General features: G+C 43.2%; 1 protein-coding gene across 1 annotated transcript; it reads left to right on the plus strand.

Annotated features, from left to right (window-relative positions):
• The first annotated feature begins 7,917 nt into the window (after positions 1-7,917).
• Positions 7,918-12,767, plus strand: LOC147607195 (eukaryotic initiation factor 4A-3-like). The gene is made up of 4 exons (XM_086791561.1): positions 7,918-8,106; positions 11,078-11,190; positions 11,283-11,713; positions 11,808-12,767. Exons 1-4 carry the CDS (start codon positions 8,051-8,053, stop codon positions 12,441-12,443), a joined length of 1,236 nt encoding a protein of 411 aa, XP_086647687.1. The 5' UTR covers positions 7,918-8,050; the 3' UTR covers positions 12,444-12,767.
• The last annotated feature ends 442 nt before the right edge of the window (positions 12,768-13,209 follow it).

Genomic DNA, 13,209 nt, shown 5'->3' on the forward strand with positions numbered 1-13,209 from the left:
CAGACTTCACATAAAAAGTCTCTTTCATTGAAATCTTTGCTTTTAGAGTTAGTACATTTAGATGTATGTCAGATGCCAGGGTTATCTCTAGGGGGAAAGAAATGCTTTATCACCTCTGTCCGATGATGCTACACGGAAATTCTGGGTGTACACTATTGGTAGTAAGACTGAGGTTCTTGACAAATTTAACAAATTCCTGGCATTGGAATGAGAACATGACTGGTAAGACATTTAAGTGTCTTCGCTCTAACAATGGTGGGGAATACGTGTCCAAAGCCTTTCAGGACTTTTGTGACAGCGAAAAGGGATAAAGAGGGAGCTCACTGCCTCTCATAATCAACCCCAGAATGGAGTTGCAGAGCGGATGAATTGGACCATTCAAGATAAGGTCCGTACTATGCTGTCTCATGCTACATTACCCCATGGTTTTTGGGCAGAGGCTATTATGACAGCCGTTCACTTGATTAATCGGTCACCGAACAGGTCTTTGGGGGGGAAAGTCCCTCAGGAAGAGTGGTCGGGCAAGCCACCTTCATATTCTCATCTCAGAGTGTTTGGCTGCGAGGCCTTTGTGCATGTCCGTAAAGGAGGAACACAGCAAACTTCAGCCAAAGTCCTGTAAATGCATTTTCCTAGGATATGGTGACGAGGGTGAAATGGGGTACAGGTTATGGGATCCCGAGAAAAGGAAAATAGTATGCAGCAATGATGTAATCTTCCGTGAAGATCACATGCACAAGCAGCCCGAAAAGATAGAGGAGGTCAAAAGGGTTATTTTCAGGGAAGATATACCTGTTGGACAGCAGATTGTGCCCAGTATAGACAGCAGCAAATACTTGCTGTAAATGACCCTGAAAATGCACGGAATGATGCTGAAAATGGTCGGCAAGGTATTGTCCATGATGCCCCACAATCTCAGCATGCTGAAATTTCAGGACAGCAAGCTGTAAATGCAGATTTGCAGGCCCCACAGCCTGCAAACGCTGAACCTTCGCTTTGCAGGTCGACTCGACCTTCAAAACCACCTGATAGGTTTGTTCCTAGTGCTCAGTATGCTGCTGATTATGTCATGGTGTAGCTGACTGTGGTGACCCGACCTTCAAAACCACATGATAGGTTTGTTCCTAGTGCTCAGTATGCTGCTGATTATGTCATGATGTAACTGACTGTGGTGAGCCATCATGCTTCAAGGAAGCAATGACTAGACAGGACAACAAGAAGTGGTTCAAAGCTATGCTGTCAGAGATGGAATCTCTTGAAAAGAATGGTACTTGGGATTTGGTGCATCTACCTAAAGGGCAGAAGATTCTTCCATGCAAGTGGGTTTATAAGATGAAAGTCACTTCTGGTTCCTCGCCAAAGTACAAAGCACGGCTAGTTGCTAAGCGGAACAAGAAGGAACATGGGATTGACTTTGATGAGATCTTCTCTCCTGTAGTCAAGATGACTACTCTGAGAACCATCTTGGGCTTGGTTGCAGCCGAGGATATGGAACTCATCCAGATGGATGTAAAGACTGCATTCTTACATGGTGATCTGCATGAGGACATATATATGGGCAACCTGAGGGTTTTGTGGGCAAAGGGCAAAGAGCAGATGATATGTAAACTCAAGAGGAGTTTGTATGGGCTGAAACAGGCACCTCGAGAATGGTATCACAAGTTTGATACATTCATGCAGTCTCAGGGCTTTCACAGGAGTCAAGTGGATCACTGCTTATATAACAAGAAGACAGTAGATGGCAGCCTAATTATCTTGGTCTTGTATGTGGATGACATGCTGATTGCAGGCAGGGATGTTCATGCCTTGGACTCTCTGAAGCAAAGTCTACATGGCAGCTTTGACATGAAGGATCTTGGTGATGCAAATCATATTCTTGGGATGCGGATACTCAGGGATAGACCAAAGGGGCTTCTCTATCTGTCCCAGCAGGAGTATGTATCCAAGGTTTTGCAGCGTTTCAATATGGAGGGGGGGAAGCGATTGGGGTTCCATTACCTCCATATGTGAAACTCAGTGCAGAGGACAGCCCTACATCTAATGATAAGAAGGTTGAAATGGCCAAGATTCCGTATGCTTCAGCTGTTGGTAGTTTGATGTATGCTATGGTTGCTACACGTCCTGACATTGCCTTTGCGCAGTGGGAGTGGTTAGCAGGTACATGGCAAACCCTAGCGAGAAGCACTCGGAAGCAGTGAAAGGTATTATGAGATACCTCAAAGGCACAAAGGATTTGTGCATCTGCTTTGGTAAGCAGAAGGCATCTGTTCATTGGCTTTACAAATGCAGACTATGCTGGACATGCGGACTGTAGGAAGTCCACCTCAAGGTATGTATTTACCTTCACGGGGGGATCTGTCTCTTGGATATCCAGGTTACAGACGTGTGTTGCACTGTCTACTATAGAGGCAGAGTATGCTGCTGCCACTGAGGCATGCAAAGAGGCCTTATGGCTATCACATTTGATTACTGAGCTTAGTATTACCGAGGTTCCTGTCCTCCACTGTGATAGTCAGAGTGCTATCATGTTAGCACGGAACCCTGTTTTTCATGCAAAGACGAAGCACATACAGGTGACATATCATTTCATCAGGGAGGTACTTGACAGCAAGAGCATTGAGCTCATCAAGGTACACACTGATGATAACCCTGCAGACCTTCTCACAAAGGGTCTTCCAGCAGAGCGGTTTGCCCATTGCCGAGACAGATGATTGGATAGGTACATATTCTGTCATGTGGCAAGGCTGTACAGGATTGGATTTGAAGGTAGAAATTCCTAAGTTTGGGCCAAAGACCAAGAGATGGTATTTGAAGGACCAGTAGCGAGTCTACACATTTGTTGCCTTCATTTAGAACCCCTTGGGTAGAAGACCAGTGGTGAAAATATGGACCAAAGGAAAGTGTATGAAGAAGCAATCTCCAAAAGGTTGTACCTCAAAGGCTACGATTTCTGCTTGTATCCAACTAGGTTATCATATTTCTTGGGAGCAATCCTCTTTTGTTTGGGAGAATGAGAGGTGGGATCTAATATGCAATCTGTTAAATAGTGAAATGGTGGGAGTTAACAAAGTGATATATTTGGACCTTGTATATAACCGATGATAAGTTTCTAATATAACTATTTTATGTTCCCAAAAAAAATTGAAGCATGGCATAGCTCATAATTTTGTGCATATCTATTCACTCTAACTCTAGAATCTTTGGAAATTGGAAATTTTTATTGTCTAATTTACTACATTAGAGAGAAAAGCACTAGGAATGAACCTTTTTAAAAATTGATGGCAAAATTCATATGGAGGAAGAGAAAACACCTCTACTACACCACATGATTGTTGGTGTAGCACTTCAAACCAAGACTTAACCTGCACGTCAACCACAACCACATATTCATCCCATAGTGTGCATACCACCACATCGACAAATTGAATGTACACAATTACTCCATTTGGGGCATTAAAAGTGAGATGCTTCTAATTTGGCGTCTTAGTCTCTAGTGGCTTATTGTTGTCACCGAGATCAACCCTTTCACTACAAATCCCACTGACAAAATTGCTTGAACCACAAGGATGCAATGGTGACCTTGGCAACCCCCCTATGTGCTTTCAAATTACCAACAAAAATCCCCTACCTCCCAACCCCATCCTTATGTGCTTTTGCCTACCAATGATCCCTCCTCCCTGAATGATATAACACTCCAACAATTTGTGAATGCACACACGCAAGGATGTGTGTGTTCAAGTCAAGAGATTACCTTAGCCTTGCCAAAGCATGTGTCATTGGGTCTTACAAATGCAACTTCCCGACGTGGGTGCACTAGCTCGTCCACCCCGCATTGTCACACCAAAATGCTCCTTGCCCCAATGGGGTGAAGGGAGAGATCTCTTTGCCTAGATGGAGGAAAATGAAGATGTTCCTTTTGCTATGGTTCTCTCTCACAAAAGGTGAGGGAAGAAGAGGAACCTAATGCAAGAGGAAAACCTACAAACAATCCTAGCCATTAAGCAAGCAAGATTCAACAACATACATGCAAGTAAGAAGAGGAAAGAGGAGAGAACACAAGTATATTATTGCATCAAAGGAATGATTGTGTAGTATTGCTTATTATAAAAAATAACTTATATACAAGTGACTAGTTTTCACACTAGGTTGGCCAAACTTAAAAAAATGGTCCAGCCTCTATTCTTCCTAGTCTTAGGCAAGTATACACACGAAGTCCTAGACTTTACCTATTTGACATTAAGCATAAGGTAAAGCCGCTTTATATGTTCCATTGCAATCTTACAAAAGATAAGTGCCCGTTTGTGCAAGTAAGATGGCAAAGCGTCTTACTATAGGTCGAACGGGTGAAACCATGTTAACCTACAGAGTGGCTAACATAAGCCCCTTCGTAATAGTGACCACATCCTCGCATCACACCCCAGTCGGTGGTGAAGTTGTTGGATATGCAAAAATAGAGTGAATTCCTTAATTGTTGAAGGGGATCACCCTTCTCATTCTAGGGTGACGGAGGGATCGTACTATACGAGCCTTTTCTGCTTCCCTTGAAGTTGTTGGATATGCAAAAATAGAGTGAATTCCTTAATTGTTGAAGGGGATCACCCTTCTCATTCTAGGGTGACGGAGGGATCGTACTATACGAGCCTTTTCTGCTTCCCTTGAAGGTCCATAGAAGCATCAACTTGTTGAGGTGGAAAGGTATGGATGGTCCAAGACATACCATGAAATTGGTGTACGAGGCTAAGTGGTATGGTTCAAGACGAATCCGCCTGTAGCACCTGAATGCAGGGCATATTCATGAGAAGCCTTGGACAGCCGAATTCATGAGAAGCTTTGGAGAGCCTTGGTAGTAGGCAGCTTGTAGAGGTGGCATGAAAGGTATAGGTGTTATGGGCTACCGCACCTCCCAAGAGAGAACTCTAACCATTCATAATTGGAAGAAGCAATAGACAACAACCATCGCTGGGTACTTACCAATGCTTCGAGCTCACGTCCCTTGAGGTCCCCAAGCTCGCTTTCGGAAGCTCCACTCTTCCAAACTCCATGCTGTCACCGTTGAGTCTCTCACACCACAACACAAGGCAATCTCTCTCTCATTCTTCCAAACATACATGCATAGAAAAGGAACATGTCCTAGAGTACACACACACACACACTCACTCACTCACTCACTCTCTCTCTCATAAGACAAGCAAGAGCTCTCATAGCACAAAGGGGGATTAGGAGAAAATGCCTTCTATACAAGTAGCCCTTATTCACACTTGGACACCCAAAACTTACTAACTAAGGCCTTGGGTGGCCAATATCTCATAATGTGCAACTTTTATAGTGGCTTTGCATGACACTTATTAATGTCCTCAAATGGAGGAGCATATTTATTAATCCAAAATGGGATTAACATCCCCCTCTACTTGATGTAGGTTATGTCCTCAGAACCTGTTACCGAGGTCGAAAGACCTGGTCACCGAACTCATGCCTGTAAAAGTTATGACGTGACTGAAGCTTTTTTAAGGTTCTTCGAAATGCAAAGTGAGAGGTCCAGAACCCTGTGTTGACTATATCTTCAAAGGTGATATGCATGTAGCCTGGAAGGCACCTCAGGCGATGATAGTATAGCATCATGTCTCTTTTATTTAGCCCAGTGTTCATGTCAAATAAGAGTTGCTCTGCATCAAAGCCATTATATCGCTCCTCTGGTTGATCGAGAAGCACCACAATCAACTTCAAAAACTTGACTGTTGCCATGATAGTTGGATCTAGAATACGACACCATGCTTGTATCAAGGTCAACATTTATTACCTTTGTTGTGCTATATCTAAAAATGTTTCTGGGATAAATTGCAGGAAATTGTAGCACATATAAGAGTCTCGTTGCTTGGCATTGTGGAACTACAGTGGGGTGAGCCTCCGCTGAATAGGCATGTACAATGGAACAACCCTTTGGGTTGGTGGTGAGCACTGGTACTGTTGGCTATACTCTAGAATCAAGTACTCTTTACACCAATCTGGTACTGAAATCCTTCATTCGAGGATTGGTATCATTTGTTATAATGGCAGTATAACCCTCTCTTATGTGAACATGATTTGCTTTTCGCCACCTGCGGAAACAGTAGCTAATCATAAATATAACAATTCTGATCTCAAGTAGATTTGCCAAGTGGGGGTTGGCTAGCTTGGTATGTTTCGCCACATTGGCCCATAAGGTGTAACAATTTTGATCTTGAGCAAGTCGCCAAGTGGGGGTTAGCCAGCTTTGTATGTTTCACCACATTGGCCCATAAGGTGCCTTCTCCTGCAATTGGCAATAATTCTCCTGCAATTGGCAATAATTCTCCTCAATTGGCAATAATTCTTCCAATTCGGCCAAGTGGGGGTTAGCCAACTTTGTATGTTTCACCACATTGGGCCATAAGGTGCCTTCTCCTGCAATTGGCAATAATTCTTCTGTAAACAATTGGCAATAATTCTTCCAATTCGGGCATTGGTGCTTAGAGAGGATATGGCACATAGGGTTGCCATGTAGATGAGACTGTAGAATAGGCATCTCGTATGATTCTCCTGTTGGGTTCAAACGGTGTGATTTGCATCAATACCTTGAACATCAGCTTTGGCTTCAGTAATGGGTTGCCTACCCTGATAAGCCCTTCATATTCTACACACAACAAGGACTCAAGAATAGTGCTGCCAGTAAACGGCTCAATGTCATCTCTTGTTGAATGGGACGTACCTCTTGAAGCGGCCTTGGTGGAGACGGGGGGTGCCGGCATCTCCTTGGGGGTCGATAGGGTTAGTGGGAAAATCTAAAGGTATAGAAGGTAGTCTAGAGAAAATACAATCGGCCTCAATGTTGTTAGTAGGAGTAACACTCGAAAAGGGGTGTAGTGACTTACTTGCCATAGAAGAGAACACTGAATAGGTAGTAGGAATGGACGAGCCTTGTGTTTCTTCTTGGCCCTCTCCTGAACTAGGGAGTGGGTGGGTGGGCTTGTTAATTTTCATGAACTCTTAGAGTTATGTGAGATCTTATGTGGCAATATTAGGATATTCAATATGTACTTTATCAAAATTATATACCACATTAGTCATCATGGCCTCCAAATGTTTATGTATATTGCGGTAGAGCTTTATAATACCAAACGGATGATAGAGGGTAGACTTTGAGAGATTTAAATGTTGGTGTGTATTATAAACCTCTCACCACCCGTGACTAATGATCCACTGATAACTACGTGCAACCACCTCGTAGTTGGCCGATGTGGTGGGTATATCATCCGGCATAAACAGGTCAAGTTTGTTGACACTATTATCCAAGATGTCTGATTGTTGTAACGTCGAACACTAACTACGGAGGTTAAGCAAAATTGGATGTAAGGGATAGAAAAATATATTAGTTGGATCCGTTAGTACTAAGTCACCCCTAAAGATACCCATAATGATAGTTGGATCGACATCCCTCTCTGTAATTTGACGAGTTAGTGTTGAATCTCCTACAGTGAGGTTGTCAGTTAGGTTTATCTCATACTGAAGAAGGGAGAGGGTTACTGTAGACAAAAACAAGATTAAGGTTTGAGAAGAGGCCCGAGCAGTTTCCGGCAACAAACCTATCTCCGAGCCTCGTTCAATGAGTAGTCTCACTTCATTTGCAGGCCCCGTTCTTTCAATCTTTTCCCTTATTGCTAGCTGGCGCTCCAATTGCTGTATTCTTTTGTTGACAGAAGATAAGATATTGCAGCCTCACGTACCATTCGTGTAACATCCAACTCTTCATATCTTTGTGTAGTTGCTTCTTGTGCCCTTCTTGCGGACGCTTCGAGTCTTAGTAAATTATTTTCTCTTTCCTCGGCAGGCTTGTGATTTCTATCCCCTGATGCAATACATTTATATTTAAAACGCTTTTGCGAATAAGGTTGGATGTAAATTGACTCCGCGCCCCGGCCTCAAAAAGTGAAATGCTGACACCGTCGTAGTCCTTCCCCTCCGAGCAGGTTTCCGGATCTGCTCTCTTCCTACACATTCTCGCAAGCTTAGATTCTTTTCGCGAGCAAGGCAAGCCATGGCATCTTCCGAAGGTTACGACGCCCGTAGCTATGACGCCAAGATGGAGCAAGTGTAAGCTTGTGTGTGTGTGTGTGTGTGTGTGTGTGTGTGTGCGCGTGTGGGGAGAGAGAGAGAGAGAGAGGGATTTTCTGAGTTCCAGATCCATGCCGTTGCCAAGATCTTCTATCTTCACGGGCTGCTTAGCGTGCAGAGATGGGGCCTCCTTTAGCAGGACGTGCCTCTGCTGTACATCAGGGTAGCCAGCTTTGTGCTAGTCGTCTATGGCTTCACTAGAAGGTTTTGTATTGGTTGCTAGCAGAGTTATGTACTCTGATCTTTAACGCTTAGTTTAACAGGTTGGGCCTCTGCCGTACATCAGGGCTGCCGCAGGATGGGAAACAGGGAAGCCACAGGATGTGGCCTTGCAGCACATCAGGGTATGGCAGGGTCCTGCCATACATCTGGATGGTTCTCTGCTGCTCATCACGGCAGCCATTCAGGATCTATGTGTTTTCCTTCTATGTCCTCATGAGAAGGTCTTGCATGGGTTATCGATAGGGCTAGTAACCTGATCTTCAATGGTGTCGGCTTGCTCACACTGGCGTCCATCAGGGCATCAAAGATGAGGAGCTATGTGGTACTCTTCTATGGTCTTTCTGACACGGTAGATATTTGGTGTAGTCTTGCTGACATCGAATAGGATATGCCTGTACCATACATTAGAGATGAGGATATTGTTCTACTCTTCTATTGTCTCACTAGAATAGGATAGGTACTTTTGATGGTGTTGCCGTGCTTACACAGAATCCGTTCGACCATTCTGAAGCTCAACAGCTCCTAACCTTCCTTTTGAACCTTGACAAAGTACATCAGCTCTCGTAGTGGCTAATACAATCCATTTCAAAGTCAGATTTCCTCCTTTCGCTACCTCTTTCCATGCCCTATACTGTTAGTAGGTCACACGACTGAAGATACAGCTGATACAATAAAAAAGAAACACGAAAAAAGGCATGTTCAACAATTTTTCCCAGGCCATATCCCTACATCTTTCCTACTGTGTTTTCAAAGTGCATCCTGTGTAGTAGTGCACATAAATAATAGCAGTGGATCAAGTTAGTGCTGCCAGGCTCCACCAATTGGGCTTCCTGTTAAGGGCTTAGAGTTGCATTACATCGGGGCAGCCAGACAAGTAGGTATATGTACCACTTAATGCTGTGACACTGCCAGGCTTCCTGATCTTCAATGGATTTGGTTTACTAATGTTAAACACCTAAGGTACAGAAAGATGGGGGTTTTGGATTAGGGCATGGACGAGAACTGTCCATTCCTCTATCATGGCTTGCCAAACGAGGGAGGTGCAGACAAATTGCCGTGGGGAAGATTCAATCAGAAATGGACACGTCAGTAGCTGTTAAAATCCGCAGAGGATAACCTAACCAGGTTTTGACGCAGCAGCTGCCCGAGGTGTGCAGTTCCTGCTGCAGGAAGAGGATTGATCAGAGGGCTGTGATTCACATTATGGTTGTTGCCCACACAATAAAGTATGTGTGTGCCAATGTGTGAGTGTATGCATCATAAAGAGAAATACCCTTGCCCTGCAAGCTAACTACCATGCTCTTTCTCTGCGAGGTTTGTTCTTGGGGTATTGGACCATCATTACTTCTCTCTATCACTGTCATGACACTACCCCAATGTGCTATGCTGCGCACCTCCCACTAGCTCAAACAAGAGTCTATTTTTGTTAGAAAATTCCTATCCATGACATGACCATTGTGCCACCATTGACGTATTAATAGAGCCTCTAGTGATGCTCCTTCGCTAGTAAGAGCCACATGCTACTTCTCACCATTGCTTTATGTCCCTTGACCAATGATAAAGAAACTATATGTCATAATAAGAGACCGTCCACTGTGGTCATTGATATTAATGTGATGAGGCAACACATCATCTAGAGTATAATGCACATGTACGAGGTCTTCATGGAAGGAAAAGGAGCTAGTTAACAATGACGAGACCAAGCTTGAACTTTGGGTCACCATTGAAGAGGTATGGTCATCTACTCAGGCTCTAGTTGTTGATCATTCATGGATTTTTGATAGTGGAACATCCCAACACATGACCAGTAAAAAGGGTTGGTATAGTTCTTGGAAGCCTCTACAAAACCCATCAGTGTTGTTGTTGGGAATAGCTAAATGTCAATCCAAAGGGTCTTAAACTCTACAGGTGAAGAGAAGAAGTTGCCAGACGTGCCCTATGTACCTCGGGCTGTGATTCACCTTCTATTGACTGGCAACCATGACCATTTGGGACAAAGCATTGGCTTTTTAGAAATCCAATCGGTGCTGTTGTCTAATCTCGAGTGGTGTTGGCTTCGTTTAACAGTGTCAGACTTAATGCTATCTATAGTTGGAATGCTATTTGGAGCATAAGCTGCAAATATGTATGGAAGTGCATCGGTTAGTGAAACGAAAAGGGCATATTTTAGGGTGCTGAAACGGGAAAAACCATGCAAGCATGGGGGTCAAGGTAGGGGGCCTAGGAGTGGAGAGGTTTAAAAACTCAAGATGTGCTTGTACCATGGGAATAGCATTTTGCACAATTCTGAAGAGGAGGAAAACGGTGATGAGGGAGGGAGAGGTTTTACAGTTTGGTGTAGACACACGCCTTGAAAAAAAATCACGTATATATAGAAAGTAGAAAATACCCTTTTTAAGCATGTGATATCAGTTATAAATATGCTTTGTAAGCTTCGTAATATATGGCATGCAGTTTGTTATTTTTTATGCTATACCTCATTCATGTATTGGCACTTATGCACTGGCATTATAATGTTGGTGCTTAAATAATGGCATTGTAATATTGCTTATGTAGAGGCAGTACATTAAAAGTATGAAATATATATATATGTATATATATATATATATACATATGTATATATATATATTGAATCCATGCTTCTACTTCTGTGTCTAAAGTATGGGTATCGAAAGTATGTCACACTGCTTGTGTGCTGATTGAACATCTGGCTCCATGTTCCTTGCAGTCTTACTGGGGATGGAGATGGAGATGATATAAGCTCGACTTGGAACGAGGTCTGTGAGAGCTTTGATGAAATGGGTCTGCATGAAAATCTTTTGAGAGGCATTTATGCCTATGGTAAGATGAGTCCTTGTTTTGATCTCGGAGACACATGCTATTTCATTTGTGTTTGACGCTGATTGGTTTGTATCAACTCCTTCGTTTTTCAGGTTTTGAAAAGCCATCTGCCATTCAGCAGAGGGGCATCGTCCCTTTTGCCAAGGGTTATGATGTTATTCAGCAGGCCCAGTCTGGTACAGGCAAGACTGCCACTTTTTGCTCAGGGATCTTGCAGCAGCTTGATTACAATCTGTTTGATTGTCAGTCCCTTGTCTTGGCACCCACCCGTGAGCTGGCACAGCAGATTGAAAAGGTGATGCGAGCACTCGGTGACTACTTGCAGGTGAAGGTGCATGCCTGTGTCGGCGGTACAAGTGTAAGGGAGGACATTCGGATTCTTCAAAGTGGGGTACATGTGGTAGTGGGAACGCCCGGCCGTGTCTATGACATGCTTCGTCGGGGTTCTCTTCGTCCTGATTACATCAAAATTTTTGTTCTTGATGAAGCTGATGAGATGCTGTCTCGAGGATTCAAGGACCAGGTCACAGCTCTGAAATTGTAATGTTACCTACATTCATGGCTATACTCTTTGAAAGCGTTGGTTGACACAAAGTGCTGCTGTTGTTTGGATGCAGATTTATGATATCTTTCAACTGCTTCCACCGAAGTTGCAGGTGGGAGTATTCTCTGCAACAATGCCTCCTGAGGCACTTGAGATCACAAGAAAATTCATGAACAAACCTGTGAGAATTCTTGTCAAGAGGGATGAGCTGACATTGGAAGGTATCAAGCAGTTCTACGTGGATGTGAACAAAGAGGATTGGAAGCTTGATACCTTGTGTGATCTGTATGAGACCCTTGCAATCACCCAAAGTGTGATTTTTGTTAACACTAGGAGGAAGGTGGACTGGCTTACTGACAAAATGCGTGCAAGAGACCACACTGTATCTGCTACTCATGGAGATATGGATCAGAACACTCGGGATGTGATTATGCGTGAGTTCAGATCTGGATCTTCCCGTGTCCTCATCACTACTGATCTTTTGGCTCGTGGAATTGATGTACAGCAAGTTTCTTTAGTGATCAATTATGATCTACCTACTCAACCTGAGAACTATCTTCATCGTATTGGACGGGGTGGAAGGTTTGGGAGGAAGGGTGTGGCAATCAATTTTGTTACAAAGGAAGATGAGAGGATGCTGCAGGACATACAGAGGTTTTACAATGTGGTGGTAGAAGAGCTGCCCTCCAATGTGGCAGATCTCATATGACAGCGTTATATCCATGGGTTAAAGTACATGGGGGTTATTCTAGCTTTTGAACCTATGTTATCTTTTTAATACACGCAAGGACAGACTCATCCACTTGCTGTTCTAGCTTGAGCTTCACTCTTGCGTTTAAGAATAGAATTTGGGTGCGCTGGAGCGCTAGAGTGAGTTTCTTTTTTTTTTTGCAGATTGGGATATCCAATTTAGCATCTCAGCGGGAATTGTTGGTTACGTTTGAATTCACCTGTTCTGGATTTTACATCATAGCTTTGCTTTTATTACCTGATAATCAATAGTAGATATTTTACTTGTAAGGTTTGATACCAATTGTGGGCCAAGCTGGAATGTTCAAGGTAGAATTTCCATGCCTAACATCTCACTGTGAAAAATGCATACTATTAAGTCTATCTTTTCATCCTCAGATCAAGTCAGTTTGTGATCTTGAATATATAATGTCTCATTTTATTCTTTTTAGTAAAGAACAAGAGGCGCAAGTTGGCATTAAGATAGACTTTTGAGATAAGGATGGTGGGTTTAATTTAAAATGCTCTTCTCATCAGTGTTTCCGATTCTTCAGGATCGGAGTCGCTAAAATAAAAATGTGTATGTATCTCCTTTTCTCCATGCTGCTTGAAAGAGCTCAAGCGTGAAGGTTCTATATATATTATATTTGCAAGCACTGTATTTTATACTGGTTCTCAAGTTTTGTTGTATTTAAGCATAAAGAGACGTATGTTTGAGTAAAGAGCATTGCAGGTCGCAAGTTACA

Source organism: Cibotium barometz, chromosome 56 (genome assembly GCF_041138505.1).
Source record: "Cibotium barometz isolate CiBa-2024 chromosome 56, ASM4113850v1, whole genome shotgun sequence".
NCBI lineage: Eukaryota > Viridiplantae > Streptophyta > Polypodiopsida > Cyatheales > Cibotiaceae > Cibotium > Cibotium barometz.

Excerpts from the sequence above, each read along its gene's own strand:
- LOC147607195 (XM_086791561.1), top strand. The coding sequence starts at position 8,051 with ATGGCATCTTCCGAAGGTTACGACGCCCGTAGCTATGACGCCAAGATG. Across the intron at positions 11,191-11,282 it reads GAGAGGCATTTATGCCTATG|GTTTTGAAAAGCCATCTGCC; the intron begins GTAAGATGAGTC and ends TTCGTTTTTCAG. Across the intron at positions 11,714-11,807 it reads CTCGAGGATTCAAGGACCAG|ATTTATGATATCTTTCAACT; the intron begins GTCACAGCTCTG and ends GTTTGGATGCAG.